The sequence below is a fragment of the Corvus moneduloides genome, chromosome 5 (assembly GCF_009650955.1).
Source record: "Corvus moneduloides isolate bCorMon1 chromosome 5, bCorMon1.pri, whole genome shotgun sequence".
Classification (NCBI taxonomy): domain Eukaryota; kingdom Metazoa; phylum Chordata; class Aves; order Passeriformes; family Corvidae; genus Corvus; species Corvus moneduloides.
Genome location: NC_045480.1, coordinates 493,798 through 519,131, shown reverse-complemented (window position 1 = coordinate 519,131; position 25,334 = coordinate 493,798). Strand labels below are relative to the sequence as shown.

General features: G+C 58.4%; 2 protein-coding genes across 3 annotated transcripts in view; both read left to right on the top strand.

Annotated features, from left to right (window-relative positions):
• Positions 1-15,117, top strand: part of ADAM33 (ADAM metallopeptidase domain 33) — a 28,093-nt gene extending 12,976 nt beyond the window's left edge. Inside the window, exons 6-24 of one of the 2 annotated variants that reach the window (XM_032109651.1) lie at positions 144-330; positions 1,131-1,196; positions 1,287-1,358; positions 1,963-2,129; positions 2,228-2,312; positions 2,957-3,099; positions 4,819-4,996; positions 5,388-5,477; positions 6,100-6,295; positions 6,790-6,898; positions 7,405-7,609; positions 8,580-8,657; positions 9,778-9,886; positions 10,208-10,358; positions 11,485-11,575; positions 12,565-12,813; positions 13,091-13,254; positions 13,546-13,563; positions 13,995-15,117. In XM_032109651.1, coding sequence (XP_031965542.1) covers positions 144-330; positions 1,131-1,196; positions 1,287-1,358; positions 1,963-2,129; positions 2,228-2,312; positions 2,957-3,099; positions 4,819-4,996; positions 5,388-5,477; positions 6,100-6,295; positions 6,790-6,898; positions 7,405-7,609; positions 8,580-8,657; positions 9,778-9,886; positions 10,208-10,358; positions 11,485-11,575; positions 12,565-12,813; positions 13,091-13,254; positions 13,546-13,563; positions 13,995-14,046 — 2,410 coding nt within the window. In that variant the 3' untranslated portion in view covers positions 14,047-15,117. Of the gene's footprint in view, positions 1-143; positions 331-1,130; positions 1,197-1,286; positions 1,359-1,962; positions 2,130-2,227; positions 2,313-2,956; positions 3,100-4,818; positions 4,997-5,387; positions 5,478-6,099; positions 6,296-6,789; positions 6,899-7,404; positions 7,610-8,579; positions 8,658-9,777; positions 9,887-10,207; positions 10,359-11,481; positions 11,576-12,564; positions 12,814-13,090; positions 13,255-13,545; positions 13,564-13,994 lie in introns of both variants that reach the window. The other variant, XM_032109650.1, reaches the window with a different exon arrangement.
• Positions 15,118-16,759: 1,642 nt separating this feature from the next.
• On the top strand, positions 16,760-17,362 carry LOC116444049 (octapeptide-repeat protein T2-like). Its single transcript, XM_032109105.1, has one exon. It carries the CDS (start codon positions 16,760-16,762, stop codon positions 17,360-17,362), a length of 603 nt encoding a protein of 200 aa, XP_031964996.1.
• Positions 17,363-25,334: the final 7,972 nt, after the last annotated feature.

The following is a 25,334-nucleotide window of genomic DNA, read 5'->3' as shown; positions in this document are numbered from 1 at the left end:
GTGGGCAGAAATCCCCAACTCTTGTCCCTGCTCCCACTCGGGTATGGACCAGGCTGACGTGCCATGAGCTTGTGGGGCCTCAGGGGCTGGGGGAGCCGGAGCGGGAGCACCACAGGAGCCATCGGGGCTGTTCCTGTTTCCAGGGGCCTCATCGTGCTCAGCAGCAACACCAGCTACTACCTGAGACCCCTGGGGAGCCCTGAGCCAGGTCTGCACCTCATCCACCGAGCAGAGCACCTGCCCGTGCCCAGGGGCACCTGTGGGCATGGCCATGACCTCGGGAGCGCCATCGGTGGCATCGCCCAGCTCTTCCAACCGCAGCACCCACGGGTAAATCCTCACGGGTAAATCCTCATGGATAAATCCACCTGGGTAAATCCACCCAGGATAAATCCACTCAGGGTAAATCCTCACGGGTAAATCCACCCAGGTAAATCCACCTGGGTAAATCCTCACGGGTAAATCCACCCAGGTAAATCCACCTGGGTAAATCCTCACGGGTAAATCCACTCAGGGTAAATCCTCACGGGTAAATCCACCCAGGTAAATCCACCCAGGATAAATCCACCTGGGTAAATCCTCACAGGTAAATCCACCCAGGTAAATCCTCACGGGTAAATCCTCATGGGTAAATCCACCCAGGTAAATTCACCTGGGTAAATCCTCACAGGTAAATCCACTCAGGGTAAGTCCTCATGGGTAAATCCACCCAGGTAAATTCACCCAGGATAAATCCACCTGGGTAAATCCACCCAGGTAAATCCTCATGGGATCTGTCTGGGGACAGGCAGAGGGCCATGAGGGGCTCTTGGCACCGCTGACAGCTCCCATGTTCCCAGCAGCTGGGCGGGGCTGTGCAGGCAGGTGGGGTGGGAGGGTCTGTGTGGGTGGCTTGCCTGGCTGGAGTTTGGGCAGGAGACCCCAAAGAGAGGACGCGTGGGTTGGGTCCTGGTGCTGTGTCCTACAGTGTGGGACATGACGTGAGGTCATTTGGAGCCACCCAAATGTTCCTTGTCACCTCGTGCCTCAGTTTCCCCTCTCAGCTGTCCCTCCTGAGCAGCTCTGTGGTGTCTGGAGGGTCCCAGAGCTGAGGGCTGCCCCTCTTTGCTGAGCCCTGTGTCTGCCTGCAGGCCAAGAGAGATGCCTGGAGGACCATGAAGTACATGGAGCTCTTCATCGTTGCTGATCACACCCTGGTGAGTGTTGGGGGGCAGAAAACCAGGGTCCCTCTCTGCCTCCATCCCGGATTTTCCCTGTGACCCTTCCCCATCCTCACCTCTCTCCAGTACAGGAACCAGAACCTCAACCTGGGCCACACCAAGCAGCGCATCGTGGAGATTGCAAACTACGTGGACAAGGTGAGGGACCTGCCAGGCCCTTGTGTGACCCTCAGGGACTGTCCCCGTGTCACCGGGCAAGGAATCACAGAGTTACCGAATTGTTAATGTTGGAAAAGATCTCTAAGTCCTTCGAGTCCAACCATTCCCCAGCACTGCCAAGGCCACCACTGACCCTGTCCCCAAGTGCCACATCCACGCAACTTTAAATCCCTTCAGGGCTGGGAACTCCACCCCTCTGCTGGGCGGCTGTGCCAGGGCTTGGCCACCCATCAAGGAATTGAGGAGTTCTCTGAGCGATGGTGGGAAGGGCTCTGTCACCCGTGGGCTGAGCTCAGCAGGGAAGCATTCACTGGCTCCTGCCTGGGACAGTGCCAGCCTCTTTGGCAGAGAAGGGACACACTGAGGTGTTGTCACTGAACGTCACCGTGCCACCCTGACTGGCTCCTGTGCCCACACCTGTGCCTGTGGAGCCCGTGCTTGCAGGTGGGTTTGGGACAGGTGTATCCTGGAGTCACACAGCTGGAGGGAAACACGGAGACCCACCAGCTGCAACGCCACACCAGGGATGGAGGATGTCCAGGGAATTCCAATCCCCACGCCCTCCACCCGTCCCCTGCTGCAGTTTTACAGGCTGCTGAACATCAAGGTGGCCCTGATCGGGCTGGAGGTGTGGACGGAGCGGGACCAGTGCGCCGTGAGCAGCGACGCCAACGCCACGCTCTGGGCCTTCCTGCAGTGGAAGAAGTCGCTGAGGGCGCGCAAGAAGCACGACAATGCCCAGCTGCTGACGTGAGCCCTGGGCTGGGGACACCGGGCGGGGCTCCCAGCGGGGCTGGGCACTCCAACCCCCCCGGTGCTGAACTGCGCCTGTTCTCCTGCCCGGGCAGAGGGAAGACCTTCGGGGGCACCACCATCGGCATGGCTCCGCTGGAGGGGATGTGCAGCGCCGATAACTCCGGAGGGGTCAGCGTGGTAAGGGGGGCTGGGGGTCCCCACCGGCCTGGGGGAGTTCTCCATGGGGTTGGAGGAGCAGCCCCCTGGGGCTGGGGTGCAGCCTGAGGGTGAGGGGTGGTGCTGGTGGCTCCTGACCCCCTCAGGTGTTGGCCAGGTGCAAAGGGGGGTGAGAAGGGGCTGTTCAAGGTCTCCCAGCCCAGGTCCAGCCCCAGCTCCCAGCTGGCAGCAGCGTTGGGATCTCCTGTGCACTCCATGAAGTGCAGCACTCCATGCTGCTGTCCCTCATGAGGAGACCCTGCCTGAGCCCTGCTTGTGCTCTCTGGATTTCTCTGGATCCCTGCCCAGACAACTTCTCCTCCTCCATGGTGGCCCTGGTCACCTGTGATCCCTGGGTGGGGTGGTGGGGGCACCCAGGTTTCTGGTTTTTGGGATGTGCCCTGAGTTTTAAGCAGTTGGCTCCAGCCAAAGAGCTTCCCCAGAGCCAATTTCAGCCGACCAAGCCCCACTGCTGCCATGAACCTTCCTCCAGCCCCATCTCCCTCGGGATCCAGCTGCATCCCGGGGTGTGTGGTCCCTCCGTGGGCCCAGCCCCATTCCCGGCTGTGGGATCAGCCCGTCCCTTGCTCACGGTGGCTGTGCTGACCCCTCCCCTCGCGGTGCAGGACCACGCGGAGCAGCCCATCGGAGCCGCCGCCACCATGGCCCACGAGATCGGCCACAACTTCGGGATGGTCCACGACACCAAGGGCTGCTGCGTGGAGGCCACCCCGGAGCAGGGCGGCTGTGTCATGGCAGCAGCCACGGGGTGAGTGGTGCTGGCCCTGGGATGTGTTCCCAATGCCCTGGATGTGTCCCCAAAGCCCCCAGCAGGCTGTGGGTGCTAGGTGGGCTGGGAGTGGGCAGGGAATGTTGTCACCTCTGCTCTGGATCAGGCTGGGAGTGCTGGGAGTGTTCCCCTGGAGAAGGGAAGGAGCCAGGGAGAGCTGCGAGCCCCTTGCAGGGCCTAAAGGGGCTCCAGGAGAGCTGCAGAGGGACTGGGGCCAAGGCCTGGAGGGACAGAACAAGGGAATGGCTTCCCAGTGGGAATTCCTGGCTGGGAGGGTGGTGAGGCCCTGGAGGGTGGTGAGGCTGCCCAAAGCTGCCCCTGGATCCCTGGCAGTGTCCAAGGCCAGGCTGGACACTGGGGCTTGGAGTAGCCTGGGGTGGTGGGAGGTGTCCCTGCCCATGGATGGGGGGGCACTGGATGGGCTTCATAATCCATCTGGTTGGCGCCAGTTTCCTTTCCAAACCCCTTCTCCCGTTGGGTTTTCCCTCTCCTGACGATACGCTCATCCCGGATATCCCTGCACTGCTGAGGAGCAGCTGTTTATTCCCTTTTTTTGAAGCCACCTGCTCTTCCAATTAGGAAAGAGCAGTGGGACCCCAGTTGTGGTTTCAGGGTGTTCCCGGGCTGTTCCCTCTTGGCTCTCAGGGCTGCCAGACCCTGGTGTTGATCCCACAGGATTTAACCTCTGCCTGGGAGGATTGTGGTGGGGAAAAGCAAATTTTTGGCTGTGTTCAGCCCGTCCCTATTTGCACATTAAATGAGTATATAAAAATATATATAGGGTATATTGGCTTGCTCAGCCTCAGTGACCTGCAGGCACTTACAGATTTCCCTCCAGCTCAAGAGACTTCAAAACCTCTGTTATAAAATGTCCTCTGTATCATCTCGAGAATGAGATGTCCTGATATTAAAATAAACTTATTTTTCAGTGTTAAGAGGAAATGAAACCTTTTCTAAGAAGGAGGAAATGCTTCCTTCTTCTTAAACCACCAAAACCCCACAAACTGTGAAATTAGAGAAGAATCTTGCTCAGAGCTTCTGTAGAAAATGAGTGCTTCTCCTGTTCCTCAGCTCCTTACACATTGTAGGCTCCGACTATTTTATTTTTTGCAGCTCCCTGGGTCCTTTTTGGTGTTTTTTTTATCCATATTTCTTTAATTTTAAATTATTTCACCCATCTCAGCCGGGGGATGTTTCACCAGCCCAGGTGGGTGTTTCCTGTCCCGGTTGAGTGAGAACAGGCAGGCTTGAGGTTTGAGCTGTGGGGAGCAGAGGGTCCCTGCCGGAGGGGGCACCTGCCTGTGGGGGCTCGGGGGGGCTGCAGTGTCCCAGGGCAGAGGTGACACCTGCACCAGCGCTGAGCTCAGGCTCTGCAGGGTGGGGCTCACACCAGGGGGTTCCAGGCTCAGGAGGTTCCGTGCAGGGGGGTTGACGTTCCAGGGGCGATGGACAGGGGCTCTGCCTGCCCCCATCCCATTCCTGAGGATTTTGGGTTCAGTGGTGTCCCCTGGTTGTTGGTCTGGCTGTGCCAGCTGGGGTGGGAGATGTTCCTGGGCTCACTGAGCCATGGGGAATCTGCTCTTGGCAGGGTTTGTGCCGGTTTGTCCACGTCCCAAATTCCCAGGTCTGACCGATTTTCCACCTTCTCCTGGCCCTGCTGCCCCCTCTCCCCACCTGTCCCGCTCTGTCCCCACACAGCCACCCCTTCCCTCGCGTGTTCAGCTCCTGCAGCAAGAGGCAGCTGGAGAGCTACTTCCAGAAGGGAGGGGGAATGTGCCTCTTCAACCTGCCCGACACCAAGGACCTGGTGGTGGGACGGAAATGCGGCAACGGCTTCCGGGAGGAGGGCGAGGACTGTGACTGTGGGGAGGTGGAGGTACGGAGTGAGCCCCCCCTGGGAGGTGGGGGTGCAGGTGGGCCCCTCCTGCAAGGTCGGGGTGCAGGTGGGCCCCTCCTGCACAGCTCTGCAGCCCGGCTCAGCTGAGGAACTCCTGCACGGGGGGTTTCCAAGGGAAGGGTTTGCAGTCACAGGGACTCCATCCCAAGGGCTCTTCCCAGTCCCACCTTCGTGAATCCATTTATCCCAGTCCTGACTTTCTCCTTGACCTTTCCCTTAAGTGCCCAGTTCTTCCTCATCCCCTCCGTGCCTCAGTTTCCCTGCTGGCGGGATGAGAAGGGCAATGCTGTGATGGGTGGAGAAGGGGCTGGGGGCAGTGCTGGGGAAGGGATGGAAGCACTGCCCATGGAGCTGTCCTCTCTCCATGCAGGAATGCACCAACCCCTGCTGCAACGCTCACAACTGCACGCTCAAGGAGGGGGCCCAGTGTGCCCACGGCGACTGCTGCCACAACTGCAAGGTGAGACCCCGCCCTGCCCTGCCCTCCCCGTGCCCATGGGATGAGGTGGAGACCTGGCCCCACCATTCCCTTGGGACTCCAGTGCTGCTGGTCCATAAGGTCACTCCCTGTGCCCGAGGAGGAGGAGGGTTAATGTGTGACCTTGTGTCTGCAGGAGAATCATGGAATGGGCTGTGTGGGAAGGGACCTCAAAGCCCCCCCAGTGCCACCCCTGGCATGGCAGGGACACCTCCCACTGTCCCAGGCTGCTCCCAGCCCCAATGTCCAGCCTGGCCTTGGGCACTGCCAGGGATCCAGGGGCAGCCCCAGCTGCTCTGGGCACCCTGTGCCAGGGCCTGCCCACCCTCACAGAGAACAATTCCTTCCCAATATGCCATCCACCCCTGCCCTCTGGCACTGGGAAGCCATTCCCTTGTTCTGCCCCTCCAGGCCCTTTTCCCTCTCCGGGAGAATTCCTGACCCCTTCGTGGCTGGGGTCCAGCTGAGGAATGTGTCCCTATACCTTGACAGCCCCCAACACGCTCACAGGGGACCTTACAGATGTTTATGGCCCCCAGCTGCGCACCATCAATCCCCCCTCATCCCCTTGGCTCAGTGCCGGTGCTCTCCTCTCCCCCTGCAGCTAAAGGTGGCGGGGACGATGTGCCGGGAAGCCGCGGGATCCTGCGACCTCCCGGAATTCTGCACGGGAGCCTCGCCGTACTGCCCAGCCAACGTGTACCTGCTGGACGGCTCCTCGTGCGCCTACGGAGAGGCCTACTGCAACAACGGCATGTGCATGACCCACCACCAGCAGTGCGTGCAGCTCTGGGGGCCAGGTCAGTCCCGCCAGCCCCCTGCCTGCTTCCCACCCCTCCGGAGCAGGAACCCTTTGGAGTCTCACTGCTGGGTCCCTGTAGGGTCCCCGTGGCCCCTGCCAGTGGGGCTGGGGGTGGTGGATGAGGGAGCCCTGGCACAGGGTGCCCAGAGCAGCTGTGGCTGCCCCTGGATCCCTGGCAGTGTCCCAGGCCAGGTTGGACATTGGGGCTTGGAGCAGCCCGGGATGGTGGAAGGTATCCCTACCCAGGGCAGGGGGTGGAACTTGATGATCTTTATGGTCCCTTCCAACCCAAACCATTCCATGACCAAAATCCTCCACGAGACTCCAGAGAAAAGGGAATTTCATCCCTCCTGTCCTTGGGCCGGCACCCACAGCAGCAGCTCTTGGGAGACTTTTCCTCAGTGTTTTCTCCATGAGCATCCAGCTGCTGCTCCTGCTTTTGGGATTTCTGCCCGCTGCCTGCTGTCCCCAGGACCTTTCCCCTGTGTGCAGGAGCATGGCCAGCGCCGGATGCCTGTTTCCAAGACGTGAACACGGCCGGGAACACCTACGGCAACTGCGGCAAGGACAGCCAGGGCCGCTACGTCAAGTGTGACAAGAGGTGGGTCCCATGGGGGTGCCCCGTGTCCCCCTCCCGCTGCCCCTGCCACCCCTGCCAAGGGACTGGGAGGGTCCCACCTCAGCCTCCAGGCACCAGCCCTTGGGGCAGCCCTGTTTGGTACCCGAGGAAGCCACCAGGTCCTTCCTGGGCTCTGTCCCCATCGCTGCTGGGAGGTTGGACTTGGTGATCTCCAGGTCTTTTCCAGCCAAAACGACCCTGTGATTCTGTTGTCCCACCACGAGCACCTCCCAGCCCAGCCTGATGGAAAATGAAACACAGTGTCAGAGGGAGATTCGGGAGTGCATGCTCTCCAGTATTCCCAGTTATTTTGGGATGTCAGAGCCTCCCGCTCCCCCGGCTGTTCCCTCCACCCTTTCTCTGTGCTGTCCGTGATTTAACCTGCAGAGCCTCTCTAACGTGGCCATAAATTCAGTGGGATGATGGGGCTGGGAGGGTGAGAGGCTGCTGCCCCCACTTCCCAGCTCCCCTCGGCTGTGCCCCCCCAGGGATGCCATGTGTGGGAAGATCCAGTGCCAGAGCTCCGCCAAGAAGCCGCAGGGGACCAACACGGTGTCCATCGACACCACGATCCGGTTCAAGGGCCGGGAGGTGAAGTGCCGGGGCACCTTCGTCTACAGCGCCAAGGACGACCAGGAGGACCTGTCCGACCCCGGGCTGGTCCTGACGGGCACCAAATGTGGAGATGGGATGGTGAGTGCCCCTTCCTGGGGTGGGCTCTCCTGCAGGTCACCGTCTCTGGGCTCTGACCCAGCTCCAGGGTGCACGTGGCTCTTGCCACGTCACAGCCAGGCCCTGGGATGGGGTTCCTTCCACACTTGCAGACATTGCATCAGTGACACCTCAACTGCTGTCACCAGATGTTTGTAGGCCACCAGAGTCTTCTCACCTGGGGCATTTGTAGGCATCACCAGATACTCACTCACGTTTAGGCCACCAAATTGTTCTCTCAGCCCTCCAAGCTTCTTCACCAAATCAGTTCAGAGTGAAACAATCCCAGCGGGAACTGCCCCAGGACTTGGTGGAGGAGGATTCCTCCTGTGGAGAGGTTGTTTCCCAGAGGAAACAGGAAAGCTCTGTCAGGAATCAACGTGACAAATCCAGTGCTAGCTGGGCACTGGTGTCCTCTGCAGCCCCTGCTTCTCCAAGGACCTTAGAGAGGGTCAGCAGAGCTGAGAGAGGGCAGAGGCTGGTGGAGGACACGGAAGCAGGGATGTGTTCCAGAGAGAGTTGGCTGTGGAGACACAGCCTTCCCTGTTTGGCATTTTAGCAGTGACATTTTCATTGGGAAGGCCAAAATGGTGACATTTTCATGAGGAAACACGGCCGGTTCTGAAATCCAGCATTGTTTACTTTGGCCAGTGCCTGGGTTTTGGGGCCAAATGGGAAATGGTTTCTGCAGGAGCTGCCAGGTGGGTTGTGTGGAAGGCTCTGTGTGGAGGGCTGGGAGTGGTGGTGGCTGGGCTCTGCTGAGCCATCCTGGATAGGGAATGGCAGAGGCTTCGTGGCTGTGCTGCAAATGGGAGTGAAATCCATTGACTGGAACAATGCAATTTAACCACCCTGCATTTTCCAAGGAAAAATCCTTCAGAGACCCCCACCAGTGCCAGCAGCCCCCCCTCCTGGGTCCTCCTCTGACCTCAGCCCCTCGTCTCCCTGCCAGGTGTGCAAGGACCGCCGGTGCCAGAACGTGTCCCTGTTTGAGCTGGAGAAGTGCGTGTCCCGCTGCCACGGCCACGGGGTGAGTGGCTGCCCGGGACCTGCTCAGGATTCCTGGGATGAGGTGCAGGTTTTTGAGCCAAACCAAATGTCTCACACAGGGATGAGCCCTTTGATCCAGTAGATTTCTGCCTTTCAGAGCTGTCCCATGCGTCAGCTCCAGGTGGGGCTCAGCTGGGCTCTTTGCTCACCCGTGTCCAAGTGAGAGGAAGATTGTTTGTGGTGTAAGGACCATCTGCAAAACTTGAATCAGGGTCTGATTTGAGCTGGAGAGTGTTTGGAGCTCAGAGCAGGTGCCTGGTCCCCCTGAGAGCAAAACAAGAGCTGGAAAGACAACTGGGACTGCAGAAAAGCAGGGAAATGGTTCAGGGAATGGGAGGAGACACTGTTCTCCAAAGCAGAAAGGTTACAGAGGAGTGCAGGGCTTTGTCAGATGAGGCAACAGAAATGGCTGTGGGAATTCCTGCTGAGTTATGGAAAGGATGTGACAGGTAAAACCATCTGATTTACCCTTTCATGACAGGCAAAACCATCTGATTTACCCTTTTGTGGCAGGTAAAACACTCACATTCATCCTTTTGTGGCAGGTAAAACACTCACATTCACCCTTTTGTTCTGTCCAGCACCGTTAAGGCTCTCAGAGCTGGAGTTGATCAGCCTGGAGAAGAGAAGGTTCTGGGGAGACCTTCTGGCACTAAAAAGAGCTTGTAAAAAAGAGGGAGAGTGACTTTTGACATGGGCAGATAGTGACAGGACAAGGGGGAACGGCTTCAAACTGAAAGAAGAGATGTAGATGGGATATTGGGAAGAAATTGCTGGCTGGGAGGGTGGGCAGGCCCTGGCACAGGGTGCCCAGAGCAGCTGGGGCTGCCCCTGGATCCCTGGCAGTGTCCAAGGCCAGGCTGGACATTGGGGCTGGGAGCAGCCTGGGACAGTGGGAGGTGTCCCTGCCATGGCAGGGGTGGAAATGAGATGAGCTTTAAGGTCTCTTCCAACCCAAACCATTCCATGATTCTGTGATGTCCAAGGGGAACACTGTCAGTGGCGAAGCTTCTTCTGTCACCATCTGTTCTCATCCCTGCCCCACAGACCATCCTTTCCACACCCCCCTGGTGGTGGCCAACCCTCTCCTCTGTCCCCAGGTCTGCAACAGCAACAAGAACTGTCACTGTGACCCTGGCTGGGCCCCCCCGTACTGCGAGAAGCCGGGCCTGGGTGGCAGCGTGGACAGTGGCCCCGTGCAGAGCCACAGTGAGTCACAGCTCGGCCCCAGTGCCCCGAGGTGCTCCTGGCCTCCAGTGGTGCCAGGGGAGGGTTGGGTGCTTACAGAGGGGCTGGGTGGGGTCTGTTCAGGCAGCCCCACGCTCTGTGCCCAGCTCTGGCTGGTTGGTGGCCACCCACTGCCACCAGAGGCCACTGAGGGCCTGTTCCCTTCCCGGAGGTGTGACCAGCAGGGGTGTCTCCAGCTCAGGTGACCAGGAATGGGTGCATGGGGTCACTGCTGCCACTGAGTGAGGCCAGAGGCTGGTGGCTGTCCCAGCCCCTCACTCGTGCCTGTGCTTCCCCTGCCAGACCACGAATCCATCTTGATCGCCCTCGTCGTCATCTTCCTGTTCCTGCTGCCCGCCCTGATGCTGAGCATCTACTACTGGTACCGGCGGGAGAACTCCCTGCTCAACAGATGGGTCAAGGAGATGAGGCACAGGAGCCAGGAGGCCTGCAGGTGTGGGGGGCACCCAAATCTCTTCTCTCCCGAGCACCCAGTGGGACTCTGGGACTTGTTCCAGGGGGGGCTGTGGGGAGCTGGTGGTGCACGGACCCTGTCCTGGTGGGAGACCTGGTCTGGAGTCTGGACAGCTTTGTCCTGGGAAATCTGAGGCTCTCAGCAATTCCCTGAGCCCAGGACGGGAATGCTCCTCTGGATAGGACAATCCCAGGGGGTGGTGAAGGTGACCTGGTATCAAGGAGAATTCTCACTCCTTGAAGGCTGCCCATCACAGACTGACCCTCCCTGCTGCCCATGACAGACTGCCCATCCCTACTGCCCATCACAGACTGACCATCCCTACTGCCCGTCACAGACTGCCCATCCCTATTGCCCGTCACAGACTGCCCATCCCTATTGCCCATCACAGAGTGACCCTCCCTATTGCCCATCACAGAGTGACCCTCCCTACTGCCCGTCACAGACTGACCCTCCCTATTGCCCATCACAGACTGCCCATCCCTACTGCCCATCACAGACTGCCCATCCCTACTGCCCGTCACAGACTGACCCTCCCTATTGCCCATCACAGACTGCCCATCCCTACTGCCCATCACAGACTGCCCATCCCTATTGCCCATGACAGACTGACCCTCCCTACTGCCCATCACAGACTGACCCTCCCTGCTCCCCATCACAGAGTGACCCTCCCTACTGCCCATCCCTGCTGCCCATGACAGACTGCCCATCCCTGCTGCCCATGACAGACTGACCCTCCCTGCTGCCCATGACAGACTGCCCATCCCTGCTGCCCATGACAGACTGCCCATCCCTACTGCCCGTCACAGACTGACCCTCCCTACTGCCCATGACAGACTGACCCTCCCTACTGCCCGTCACAGACTGCCCATCCCTACTGCCCGTCACAGACTGCCCATCCCTACTGCCCATCACAGGCTGACCCTCCCTACTGCCCATCACAGACTGCCCATCCGTACTGCCTGTCACAGACTGACCCTCCCTGCTCCCCAGCAGTGAGGGCTGGCTGTTAGTGAGGTGTTAATTGAGACAGGAGCTGATGGGCAGCGTTTTGGAGGCAGCTGGTGCTCACCTGTTGCTTTGCCGTGTCCCTCATCCCCAGCAGGAACAAATCCATCGGTCGGAAGTCGAGCAGCGCCCATCCCAAAGCTGCTTTCACCCTGAGGAACATTTCAGCCTCCAGCCACCCCACCAAGGTCAGTGATAGCTCACTAGACTCAGTGATAACTCACTAAAGTCAGCGATAACTCAGCTGCTGGCTTGTTTTCCCTCCCGGGATGTGAAGCCTGTGGATATCACACCCACGCCCTGGAGCCGGGCAAGCCCTGGTGCCTGTGCTGGTCCTGCCTCGTGTCTGCACTGAGTCCATGGCCAGGTGTGCCCACCCCTCCTAAAACTGAGTCTGTGGAGCTCAGTCTCCCCTGGTGATCACCAGGAACCTCCACTGGGAAATTTCCCATATGGAGAAGGGATTGATGGGAGTGAGAGATGATCACAGCCTTTTTTTTTGGGGCGGGGTATTTTCTGATGTTAATGAGCCCAAAATTCAAACAAAGTTGGTCTTTGGCTTTGTGGTTTGATTTATGGTGTCCTCCTGTTCTTCCCTCTCGGGTCATTGCTCTTGGCACCTGCAGGTTTGGTTATTCCTTCATTTGGTTACTCCCCCATTTTCCAGAAGTTCTTTTACTTGTCCTGTACCACACATCAGTGAATTTTTAACTTTTTAAACTTCACCTGTGCTTTTTGAGCACCAGGGCTGAATTTAGGAAGAATTCAGGTTGTTTGAGCACAGCCACAGTGTCTGGGAGCAGGGCAGAGCTGGTGATGTCTCCCATCTGCTGGAAATCTGGTGTGGATTCACAGAGCTGACCCTGCTCTGTATCTCCAGCACCTGTCTCATCCCTGTGTGTTCTCATGGGGTTAGTGAGGAGCAAACACAGACTCACAGGGTCAGGAAGGTTGGAAATGCCCTCTAATGTCCTTATCTAAGATCATCAAATCCAACCATCAACACTGCCAGGTTCACCACTGAACATACTCAGCTTTTGGGTGGGATGGTGGTCCCAGAAAGTGGTTCCAGTGCTCCTCCTGCAGCTCCCCAGGCCTCAAGGGGACATCTGTTCTTCAGCACCCAGGAAAACTGAACCCAAGGATGTTCCCCACAGTTCTGCTTTTCTCCTTGCAGCCCGGCCCACGGACCGCGTTCCTCCCCAAATCTGGCGCTGCCCAGCCCGGCTCTCAGCCCATCAACGTCGTCCACCCTCTTCGCCCCGCTCCTCATTCCATCCCTCCCCGCCCCAGAGACCCCAAACCTGCCAGGCCCCCTCCCCCAGTCAGTAAATCACCCCTGGTCCCCACCAAAGCCGGCGTCTCCCAGGCCAAGCTCCCACCTCCGAAGAAACCTCTTCCCTGCAGCCCCGTGAGGACCCCGCAGGTGAGCATCGCTGCCTGGCTCTGCTCCCCTTCCAGACTCATGGGGCTGCCCTGGGCTTTGGCTGGGTTTGGGCTGGGCTCTGTTGAGGAGCTGTCACAGCACCCTGAGGGCTGAACCTGTTCTAGCATTGAAGGAAGCCCGTTAGATCTGAGGACGTTTTAAGGTTTTTTGGGTGTTCTGTGCTTTGAAGCAGCTCTGCAGGGGGAGGAGGTTTGTAGGAGGTCCCTGGATGTTCCTCTCAGGATTTTGTCTCTCCCCGTGCCCTTTGTGATCCCAGGTGGTCCCCAAGCACCAAGCCCCATGCCGGCCGCTGCCGGGGAGTCCCCTCCTGGCCAAGGAGCTGCCTCCTGCACATGGACAGACCCTGCTGGTCATGGTCCCTCCTACCAACTTCAAGGTGTCGAGGACGAGTGGCTCGAGCCACCCCACGAGGCCGCTAAAGTGAGTGGGGGAGGAGCTGGGTGTCCCCCACTGCTGGGGTCCAGCTGGTGGAGGCACTGGGGTCTCATGGGTGGGACATCCCAAAGGGCTGCAGCCATGGCTCCACCTGGAAGGACCCCACAGGTCTGGCCAAGGCTGGGTGGCGAAAGGTGCTGGGATAAGGGAGGTGCCACCCTTGGGAGTGCCCGTGGCCTCCCAGCCCAGAGCTGGGCAGGAGCTGCTGGGGCTCTGCTGGGGGATGAAGGGGTGAAGGGATGGACGCTGATGCTCTCTCATCTTTCCTCCCTGCAGACCGATGCCACCTCAAAGGTGAGTAGAGGACATTTAGAGACCCTCATGGTGGGGTGGCCTCTGGGTAAGCACTGGGCTGGGAAATGGGGGACTGGGGATCAATCCACCTTCCCAGGGGCTCCTGGATGAGCAGGACATGGTTCCTCTGGGCACCCAGCAAGGGCTGGGGCACCTGTGTCCCTGGGAATGGAGGATGTGGGTTTTCCAGTTTGGAGTTGGGAGATAAAGTCCAAGTCCTTTACAAGGTCACTCCTGCTCCCAGCTCTTCTGCACTGCTGAATCCTCTGGATGTGGGGCAGTGGAGCCTCAAGGGATCCGCTCCTGACAGCCAGACTTGGGGGCCTTATCCATGAGGAATTCCTGAGCTGGGGACAGTGGTGGTGGAGCTGATGGATGTCTGGTGTCTGCACTCAAACCAGTTGTCTCCTTTCTCTTTCCTCTTGCTCCAGGCCAGTCCCAGCCATCAAAGTCCAATCCACCTCCTTCTCCTCAAAGAAGTGACAATCCCAGGACACCTGACCCACCCTTCCTGAGCTGGCTCTCCTGATTTGCACTGCTGTGGCCACAGGGCTCTCCTGTTCTTCTCGTTTTAGTAACCCTTTTCATACCAGAGGACTATTTTTGTGAGACAGAATTTGTATTCAGCACACAAACTGTAGTGGTGGGGGTGCAGAGGGGACATCGGAACCATGGCTGAACCAGGGGGTGGTTGCGGTGGGGTTTCCATGACCGAAATCCCACCACAGCTCCTGGCACTGCTTTCTGGCCAATTTCCCTCCCAGCTTTAGTTCCTCTTGACATTGCACATGGGCTGGGAAGGGGTGACCCGGGGGAAGTGACCATCCCCACCAATGGAAGATGCTGGTGACAGTGTGATGTCCTTGTAGCTACCTCCTCCTTCTCCTCCAGGCCTGGTGAGCCCCCAGCCACTGCCACTGCAGCTCCATCCATGCTGGGCATCGTCTCAGGGAGACGTTTGCCATGACAGAAACGTGGTGCCCAGTTTGGACTGGGCTGTGCAGTGCTGGGACATTTCCATGAAGGATCCAAGTTCTCAGGCTCCTCCTGACCTCCTGTCCGACTGCACAAGGAAAAGCGGTGACGATCCTGGGGTCACCTGGAAGGAGAAACTGTCTGGGAATGTTTGAATGCCCCAAGTGCCGGTGGCAGCTGCTTCCCAGGGTGCTTTTGAGGGGCTCGGGAGCCCTCACAACGTTGCCTGTTCCCTGCTCCTGGGCCAAGCCCAGCAGTGGCTCCGGGAGCTGCTCCCACTCTGCTGTCCAAGGGGAAGGAGCCACAAGCCGAGCACAAGAGCAGGAAAACTCCTGCCCATGTCATTGGCTTGTCCGAGGCCTTGGCCAAGCCGCTGCATTTCTCTGTGCCTCAGTCCCCGTGTCGGGGGCGTTTCCTACCTCACAGGGCTGTTGTGAGGTTTGACAAAGGGACTCTTGGAAGGGCTTCCCAACCCTCCGTCCAAGGTGCTGTTGACCTGCACAGTTTGTGCCATTTTCCTGTGACTTGACCTGCGGCTCGATCAGGGTCTGAAATGACAACAAAGACTTTGTAAAGTCCTCTGGCTCCTCTGGCTCTTTTCTTGCTCCCTGTCCCCTGAACCTTTAGAACCTTTAGGGGATCTCCAGGTCTCTGACCACACCAGCGCAAACAGGTCCCAGGGGTCTCTTAAACCTGGGATCCAGCTGTGTGAGGTCTGTCAGCTACACTGGCATAGATCCCATCTGACCTGGGACAAATCCTTTTGGGATGTGTCCAGCCATGATGGAAGTTGCTCTGGTGTTCCACTGTCCCCAGTGTCACAGAACAGGTGATTGCAGGTTGTGGGTGAGGCCACCTTAACCCAAGCTGTCCTTACACTCGGGCTTTGTTTTGAAGTTGTTGGTCTCGCACCTGGGTCTTCCCTGAAGCATCTTCAGCAGGAATTTCTCCATGGAAAGGGCAGTCAGGCCTTGGCAGGGGCTGGCCAGGGAGGTTTGGACTCCCCACCCCTGGAGGTGGCCAAGGAAGGCCTGGAGGCAGCACTCAGAGCTCTGGGCTGGTGACAAGGTGGGAATTGGGCACAGCTTGGACTCGGTTACCTTGAAGGGCTTTTCCAAGCTAAACAATTCTGGGATTCTGGGATTCCTGGTACCTCTGTATCTTTCTTGGTTCGTGGATATCCAGCTGGGATCAAGGATCCAGCATCCCCTCTTACTCTGATAACAAGTCAGAAAACCCCAGTGTCACTGAGGTTGGAAGGGACCTCTTGAGATCATCCTCAGGTGAGCTCCAGGACAGGATGAATGAACTGATCCCTAAACATTCCCAAAGCTGAGTTCCAGGACAGGATGAATGAACTGATCCCTAAACATTCCCAAAGCTGAGTTCCAGGACAGGATGAATGAACTGATCCCTAAACATTCCCAAAGCTGAGTTCCAGGACAGGATGAATGAACTGATCCCTAAACATTCCCAAAGCTGAGCTCCAGGACAGGATGAATGAGCTGATCCCTAAACATTCCCAAAGCTGAGCTCCAGGACAGGATGAATGAACTGATCCCTAAACATTCCCAAAGCCGCATTTTTTTTAGGGATCTCCCAAGGACTTCTGACATGGTCAGACTTGAGGAAGAGCCTATGGAGCTGCTGGAGAGGGAGCCCTGCCCCCTGTGGATGTCCTCCCTTCTCCTGCCCAGTGCGGGGGTTAGCAGGGGGTTAAACAGCTGGAGAGGGTTTGGAGAAGTCCCTGCAGTGATGAAGTGGTTGGAAAAAACTTCTCTCAAGGATCAGACCATTCAGCTTAATGACACAGTGAGGGGTGACAGTCCTGTGGCCACAAGCCCTGAGGGACAAGGGACTGACTGATCCCACTGAGCTGGGGCAGTGTCCCTGGGCTCTTGCCCATCAGTGGCACCATCCTGGCCTCACAGTCCCTTCACTGGCTCCTGGTGTGGAGGGAGGGCTGGGAAGTTCCCCCTCCACAGTGCTGGACCGGGTCACACATCTGGGGGCTCAGGCTGAGCTCCTCAGGCTGGGGAGGAGCTGGCAGAACCCCATTTGTGTCTCAGGGCTGCGGCAGAGCGGGGCTGAGCCGGGCTCTGCTCAGCAGCACCATCAGTGCTCGAGATCCCTGCACCGTTCCCAAGGCCCTCTCCCTTCCCGGGATGTCCCTGCACACCCAGGGCTGCCCTGGGGGCAGACTGGCCCTTCTGGGTGCGGGATGAGCCCTCCCATCCCTTTTCCCGGGCAGAGGGAGCGGCAGGGCCGGGAGTGGGAGAGACGGGAGCGGCGGGGATGGGAGCGGCAGAGACGGGAGCGGCGGGGATGGGAGCGGCAGGGACGGGAGCGGGAGAGACGGGAGCGGCAGGGACGGGAGCGGCGGGGATGGGAGCGGGAGAGACGGGAGCGGCAGGGATGGGAGCGGCGGGGATGGGAGCGGCAGAGACGGGAGCGGCGGGGATGGGAGCGGCGGGGATGGGAGCGGCGGGGATGGGAGCGGCAGAGACGGGAGCGGCGGGGATGGGAGCGGCAGAGACGGGAGCGGCGGGGATGGGAGCGGCAGGGACGGGAGCGGGAGAGACGGGAGCGGCAGGGACGGGAGCGGCAGGGACGGGAGCGGCGGGGATGGGAGCGGCGGGGATGGGAGCGGGAGAGACGGGAGCGGCAGGGACGGGAGCGGCAGAGACGGGAGCGGCGGGGATGGGAGCGGCAGGGCCGGGAGCGGCAGGGCCGGGAGCGGCAGGGCCGGGAGCGGCGGGGACGGGAGCGGCGGGGACGGGAGCGGCGGGGACGGGAGCGGCAGGGATGGGAGCGGCCCGTTTAGCCCAGCCCAGCTCCCCGTCCCTGAGCTCCAGGCTGGATGGATCCCTGCTCGGACAGGGGACAGACCCTGGTGATTCGGGGTGAGGCCCGACGGTCTCTGCCGGCTTTGCGGAACCCAGGGTGGTCCCGGGCTGTGCGGGTGGGTGTGTCCCTCCTGGGGCAGCCACAGATGTAAGACGTGACCCGCGGTCCGTGGGACTGGCAGGGCTCGAGTTCATGGCTCAGGGAGGCGGTTTGGGTGTCCAGGTGGCACTAGATGGCAGCAGATGGCCACGAATCCTCTGCTCAGCCTCTCTGAATTGTTGGGATTTCCAGGGACCGGGTCCTCAAGTGCAGCTTTTCTCCTGGATCTTTCTCCCCTGCCCCATCATTTACAAATCCATTAAAATCATCAGCTGGGCGTGAAAGCTGCTGAGTGTTTCTGATGACTCGTTGAGCTTCCCGTTTGTCCCAGCGGACCTGTCCTTTTATCAAGTGGAATATGTGAAAGGCTGGGAGAGCTGGGAATGTTGCCCTGGAGAAGGGAAGGAGCCAGGGAGAGCTGCGAGCCCCTTGCAGGGCCTAAAGGGGCTCCAGGAGAGCTGCAGAGGGACTGGGACCAAGGCATGGAGGGCCAGGAGCCAGGGAATGGCTTCCCAGTGGGAAAGGGGAGCTTGGGCTGGGATGTTGGGAAGGAATTGGGAAGGAGGGGCTGGGCTGGAATTGCCAGAGCAGCTGGGGCTGCCCCTGGATCCCTGGCAGTGCCCAAGGCCAGGCTGGACACTGGGGCTTGGATCCAGCTGGGATGGTGGGAGGTGTCCCTGCCCATGGCAGGGGTGGGGCTGGTCCCTTGCACCCAACCCATTCTGTTGTTCTGTGACTGCACCTCCTTGGCCATTCAGGGGGCTCTGTCACCCACCACACCCTGGTGAAGCTGGTTAAGATCTCCTCGACCTCGGGCAAGGTGTTGCCTCTGTCTCCATGTCTTGGTTCCCTCAGATGTCAAATGGAGTCTCCAGCCCTCCTGTCCCACCTGTGCCCTGTCCTGCCCACACCAGGGACTTGTGACAGGCTTGGGCTCTCCAGGGTTTTCCAAGGGATGGGACATGGGAGCAGGGCCAGGTGATGGGAGGGGGCGGGGGGGTTCCCAGTGGCTCCCAGGGAGCCTCAGCAGTTGGGGGCTTTCCTGGGGCACTTTGGCAAAGCCCCCATGGGACAAGAAGTTTCCTCCTTGGCTCCCTGGAGCCTGAACTGGGAGCTGCACCAGGTTTGTCCAGTTTGCTGTGGTGTCCTGGCCCAGGCAGGCTCTGTCCCCCGGGGGGCAGGACAAGGTGATATTGCTGATGTAAACTGTAAAACCATCTCATGGAATATCCTGTGTTGGAAAGGATCCACCAGGATCATCCAGCCCAACTCCTGCCCTGCACAGGACACCTCAACAATCCCACTCTGTGCCTGAGCATGCTCCTGAATTATTTTTGAACAATTCCTTTTATTTTCTGATCCTTTTCTTTTTCTTTTTCTTTTTTTTTTTTCAATTTTCTCTTCCCTTTTATTTTTCTCACTTCATGCTTCATCCTGGGGTGGGAGAGATGAGGGGACGGACACCTGGAACAGGAGCACCCAGCCTCAGGCAGGCAGCACATCCTGGGCACACGGAGCTGCAGGCAGCCAGACACGTGCAAAGGAAAAAAACCAAAGCAAAAAGGGGAAAAAAAGCAGTGGAGCGGTTAATGAAGAGGCTCCTGCACCGGGGAAGTTGGACCATTTATCATCTCCCAGCCCTGTTCTTTCTTTCTTTCTGCTGTGTTTGTCTTCTGCAGAAGGGGATTGCTCTCTCCAGCCATCCCTACCATCTAGGGCTGGTCACTCCCTCCTTGGAGCCAGGAACGGGCCCATTAAAAGTGAAATTATAAAGCACAGCTGGATTTTAGTTCTCTGCATCGACTCCTCTCTGTAGACGGAGAGAAGGAGAAAAATCCCTTTATGATATTATACAACACATGTCAAACACTGAGGTCCTGTTGAGAGCTGTCGCTGAAGTGTTGCCTAAAGCTGATGTCTTATCTCCCTAATTCTTGAGTATTCCTAAAGACGTGAGCGCCTTTCAAGTCCCAGCGCTGTGAAGTCCAAGGTGAGCTCGGGGACGCAGCATTCCCGTGCCAGCAACGGCAGAGCCGGGGCAGCTCCCCCTCCCCAGCCTTCCCTTGGGGCTCAGAGCCTTGGCAGGGAAACAAATGAAGAAATCAGGGTGACTTTGGACAACATTTGGAGCTGGGGCTCCGTGAGGATGAGGATGAGAATGAGGATGAGGATGAGGCATCTTGATGGAAAGGAGCTGCTTCTGTGGGCCACTGTGGTTTGGAGAACACAGGTGAGTGAAGACAGGGGTGTCCCCGGCAAGCACAGGGTCCCTGCAGAGCCAGGAGCACGTGTGATGCGCCTGGTGGGGATCCAGATGCTCAGCTGAGATCACAGAACCACAGAATCATGGAATGGTTTGGGCTGGAAGGCACCTTAGGGCTCATCTCAATTCCCCTGCCATGGGCAGGGACATCTTCTGTTGGACCGGGTTTCTCAGAGCCCCATCCAGGGAGAATCAAACCAGGCCATTCCAAAGAAGAAATGTGGGAAGTTTGGGAATGTAGAAGTGGGGGTGGAAATGCCACACTGTGGCTCCGGACTGCAGGACACCAGGTGTGCAGCTCCTGTCAGCAGATGAGGTTTGTAATTGAAGGAGGAGCTGTTCTGGCCTAATTAGCAGAGACAAACTAAATTACTGCCCCCAGAAACATCTCAGAGTTCTTTCCGGGCCCCTCTCCCCCGCGGCTGCTGCTGCCAAACTCTGAGGGGCTTGCAGGGGACAGTCATGAGTAGCCAGGGACTGGGGGGTTGTTGGGGTGTCTGTGCAGGGCCAGGAGCTAGACTGGATGATCCTTGTGGGTCCCTCCCAGCTCAGGGGATTCTGTGACTCTGTGGATGGGGCTGGCAGTCTCCAGAAGAGCTGAGGTTGTCCCCCCCAGTCCACGCCTCCACTGGGCTTTTGTCATCAGGAAACCATTTTGTCTTTACTGGGTTTGCATTAAATTTGCTAAAGCAGCTGTTTGGGTCCAGAGCAGCCTCCTGGGACTGGTGGGATCCCTGTCTGAGCCAAGGGTTTGGGCCCTGTGTGTGCTTGGAGATTAAAACGTGCCTGGGAATGTTCTGGGGGTCCCAGGGAGGCACAGAGCCCTCTCCAGCCGGGTTATTGCCTCCTCCCACCTCCCAAAGAGCAGAGGCTGCTGGGCTGATCCGTGGGCCATGGCTGAGCCAGGCAGGACCCGCCCAGGGCTCTGTGCTGATCCCAGACGGGTCAGGAGGGTCTCAGAGTCTGCAGGGTGAGCTCAGGCCCCTGCTCAGTTCCCAAGCACGGACACAGCTCTGGGACTGTGCAGATTTCACCTCTGGGCTCTCCTCAACCCAGGGCTTTTCTTTACCAGGATTATTTTTTACTAAGAGGGAGATGAGGCCCTGGCACAGGGTGCCCAGAGCAGCTGGGGCTGCCCCTGGATCCCTGGCAGTGCCCAAGGCCAGGCTGGACACTGGGGTTTGGAGCAGCCTGGGACAGTGGGAGGTGTCCCTGCCCATGGCAGGGGTGGCACTGGATGGCTTTGAGGTCCCTTCCAACCCAAACCATTCTCTGATCCCATCATTCTAAGGAGGGTCCATTTTTAGCCCTCCTGAGTCTGCTGTGGCTGGTAGAGAATGGGGCAGGACCAGAGAAAAGAGTCCCCAAGGCAGCTTGGACAGTCTGGTGCCAAACACTGCTCCAAGAGGGGCCTCGGTGTCCAGATGGGGAGTTCCTGGTGCCACACGCACGTCCATCGTGGACAGACAGTTATCCCCATGGTCAGGGTGCACATGAGGAACAAGAAAAATGTGAGGGCCCTTAGCACAGAATCACAGGAGGGTTTGGGTTGGAAGGGACCTTTAAAGGCCACCCAGTCCATTTTCCATATCCCAGGCTGCTCCAAGCCCCAGTGTCCAGCCTGCCCTTGGACACTGCCAGGGATCCAGGGGCAGTCACAGCCTCTCTGGGAACATGTGCCAGTGTTTTACCACACTCATCATAAAAAACTTCTTCCCCCAATCTAATCTAAATTGGCCCCATGTTGGTACAAACCCATCATCCTTTGTCCTGCACCAAAGGGCCCTGCTGAAGGTTTGTCCCCATTTATGAACTTGATCCATGTCCAGGCTGATTGTCCAGCAGGGTGTGAATTTACCTGTCTGGGCTGTGCTGACAGGAAGAGGGGCAGAGAGCAGCAGGGAGGGGCAGGCCAGGGGTGACAGTGCAGGCCAGGAGCTGTGACAGTGGCAGTGAGGGTCCCAGGGCCTGGGCCCTGCTCTCGTGGGGGTCCGTCATGGCCGGCGCTGTGGGAGGGTGCCCGGGTATGTGTCAGGGCTGGGTAAATCCAGAGCTGAGTGAATCCATCAGCTCACACACGCAGGACAGGGGTACAGGCGTCACCCAGGGATATGTGACAGGAGGGACCTGGTCTCCACTGCACCTGACCAAAGGCCCCTCTGCTGCCTTGGCTTAGCGAGTCCAGAACCAGCCCTGGACGAGCAGCTTCATTTCCTCCTCATCACACAAATACAGGTGGTTTTTTCCACTGTTTTTCCTTCTGCTCCATTCTGTCGGGTTTTGTGCCCCTGGCTGCCCTTTGCAGGAAGAAAAGCCGTGGCTGTAAGACAAAGCTTAGTCGTTCTTTGAGCTCCAAATCATTCCTGGCAGGGCTTTTCACGGCACAGGCTCCTCAGCAGAGCCTTTCCCGGGAGGGTTTAGCACGTGTGAGGCTTTTGTGTTGCAAACATCTCAGGCCTGAGTCAAGCCCTCTGCAGGGCTCTGTTCCCGGGCACTTTATTATCATCACTCGTGCAGTTTGGTCTTTGTGTGGTTTTCGTTTTTACAGCAGCAGTGAAAACCGCTCCGTTCCTTTGATGTTCCCTTGGCTGGAGCTCTTTTTGGGTTTTATTTTGTTGTGTGCTCTTTTCCCCTTCCCCTTTTTGAGCAGAAGCAAAAGAAAATCAATTTAAACAAGATGCAGGAAGGTTTCAAAACACAGCATTAATCAAGTCAGCTCTGCTCGCGATCGTCCCGCGGCGCAGCTCGGAACCAGCCCCCAGCCCTGGCGGCTGGCGATAAAAGCGAGTTGGCGATGACACCCTTGAGATGCCTGGCACCGAGCGGCGGGCACCGGGCTGAGTGAAAAACAGACAATTGGCTGGAGAACTTCCCCCCCTGAACTTCAGAGCCCACGTTGTTGTCTGGGTCAGGAACAGGCCCTGGAGCGTGGATGAATGGAGCTCTGGTGTGCTTCCAGCAGGAGGCCGGGATCTGCTGCAGGACCTGCAGAGCTGGGCCTGGGCAATCCCGAACATCCAGGCGTTCCTGCCCCTTTCATGGAATCAGGGAATGGGATGGGTGGGAAGGGACCTCAGAGCCCATGCATGGGCAGGGACACCTCCCACCATCCCAGCTGGATCCAAGCCCCAGTGTCCAGCCTGGCCTTGGGCACTGCCAGGGATCCAGGGGCAGCCCCAGCTGCTCTGGCAATTCCAGCCCAGCCCCTCCCCACCCTCCCAGCCAGCAATTCCTTCCCAACATCCCAGCCCAAGCTCCCCTTTCCCACTGGGAAGCCATTCCCTGCCTCCTGTCCCTCCATGCCTTGGTCCCAGTCCCTCTGCAGCTCTCCTGGAGCCCCTTGAGGCCCTGGGCTGCTGGAGGAGGCCCGAGCAGATTTAGTGCCAGAGCTGCTGTGAGGTGGGCTCTGCTCTGTCTCCTCGACCCCCAGTGCCCGGGCAGAGCCAGGCAGGGCTGGGAGCAGGGCTGGATCCCTGAAGCAGAGCACAGCTGCGATGATTGCACACCATGGGATGGGTTTGGGGGCGGCTCTGCCTTGTTTTGCCTCCTGTCACTCCGTGATCTGTGAGCTTGCGCAGCCTCAAGGACACCAACTCCCTCCTCCTCCTCTCTTCCCTCCTTCCCTTCCCGGGCACGGATGGGAGCTTTTGTTTTAATGGAATCTAAATGACAGGTCTGTGCTTTGGACAGAGTTCAGGAGCCGTGGCAGGGACAGCAGAGCCACAAGTGTCCTGTGGATGATTTCAGCTCTCCCTTGATGAGGGGTGACCTCTTCCAGGGATGAGCTGTGCTGTGCACATTCCCTCTGAATTGGCTCCGAGTGCTGGCTGGAAATTGCACCTTTGCTCCTGACAGGAATGAAGAGCTGCTGGGCTGCCTGCTCTGCCTGCTGTCCAGTGGGATTGGGAATGGAGGAGTCAGGGGTCTCTTCTTCAGCCTGGAGAAGAGGAGGCTTTGGGAACACCTTACAGCACCTTCCAGGACCTAGAGGGGGTTACAAGAGAGCTGGAGACCTTTGACAAGAGCAGGGAGTGAAAATCAAGGGGGAATGGTCTCAGGCAAAAAAAAGGAAGATTTGGGCTGGAAATTGGGAAGAAATTCTTCCCTGTGAGGGAGGTGAGGCCCTGGCACAGGGCAGCTTTGGCTTCCCCATCCCTGTCCAAGGCCAGGCTGGGCAGGGCTTGGAGCACCCCGGGCTAGGGGAGGAGTCCTGCACCCATCTGGGCCTCTGGGATGACACAAACTCCTGGTTCAGGTCACTGAACTGAGCCCTGGGTCTGCACTGGCTGTGACAGGAGTGGTGACGCTGAGACACGGGAATTTCTGTGTTCCCATCAGCCAGGGGATCCTGCCTCAGGGAGCCAGCGTGGCTGGGAACGGCAAGTGGCTGCCAAGGCAGGAGGGAAGTGTCGCAGTTACTGGGCTTATTCAGCCTTGAGAAAATAATTTCTGCACCGTTGGGCAACCTCTGGGGCCGGAGCCACTCGTGGGATGTCCCAGGGATGTCCCAGGGATATCCCAGGGATGTCTCAGGGATGTCTCAGGGATGCCTCAGGGATGTCCCATGGATGTTCCAGGGATGTCCCAGGGATATTCCAGGGATGTCTCAGGGATGTCCCATGAATATCCCACGGATGTCCCACGGATGTTCCAGGGATGTCCCAGGGTTGTCTCAGGGATGCCCCAGGGATGTTCCAGGGATGTCCCAGGATTGTCTCAGGGATGTCTCAGGGATGTCCCAGGGATGTCCCAGGACATGCCGGCCCCGCCAGGGGAGCTCCGGGGCTGGACAGGGGCACACCTGGCAGCTGCCTGGAGGGGAACAGACGGAGAGCCCAGAGCTGGGCTTTGGCTCGTCCAGGGGGGGACCCGCCCGGGAAATTCCACACAGGAGTGGCCCCGGGGCAGAGATGCCCCAGTGCCCGGGGGAAGGCAAAGCCCAGCCCCTGATCCCTCTGTCCCCCCAAGCTGTAATCCCGCTGCCTCTGCTGCAGGAGTCACTTTACTCCCATTTTTCTCCCCCTTTTGCCCCATCCGTGCAGGAGGAGTTGCTCCATGGGGTGGTTCCAGCTGCTTTCCCCAGCTGCAGCTGCTCCTCACTCACAGCGCCCGTGCTGCAGGCGGGGCCTTTTGCTTTTGCTTTGTCTTCACCTTCCAGATTCCTCCTAAGCCTCCGAACGAAAAGATTCCCCCTTCTCTGTCCTTATCTGCAAGGTGAAAGGAGGGAGGAACTGTCTCCTGCCTCGGGGAAGATAAGTCACGTTGGCCTCTCCTTCTTTAGAAAACTCTCTAATGCCATTTATCAATTAATTACTGGGTTTCATTTATGTCCATTAATTCCCCCTGCTGTCTCTCACTTTTGGAAAGGCCTGTGATGCTCAGGCTCTAATTGTCCTGTTCTCACCCTGCTTTCTTTCTCATTTTCAAGTTAAGTGGATACCAGAGCCTTCTGTACCTGCTCCTTTATTTCCCCTGCAGATTTCTCTGCCCCCCCTTCTCCTCCTCTGCCGTCGTGTTCCAAAAGGATTTCACTGGGTGTGGGGGGAGTGGATTAAACTCTGTGGCCCAGGCTTTAAATCCCAATTCT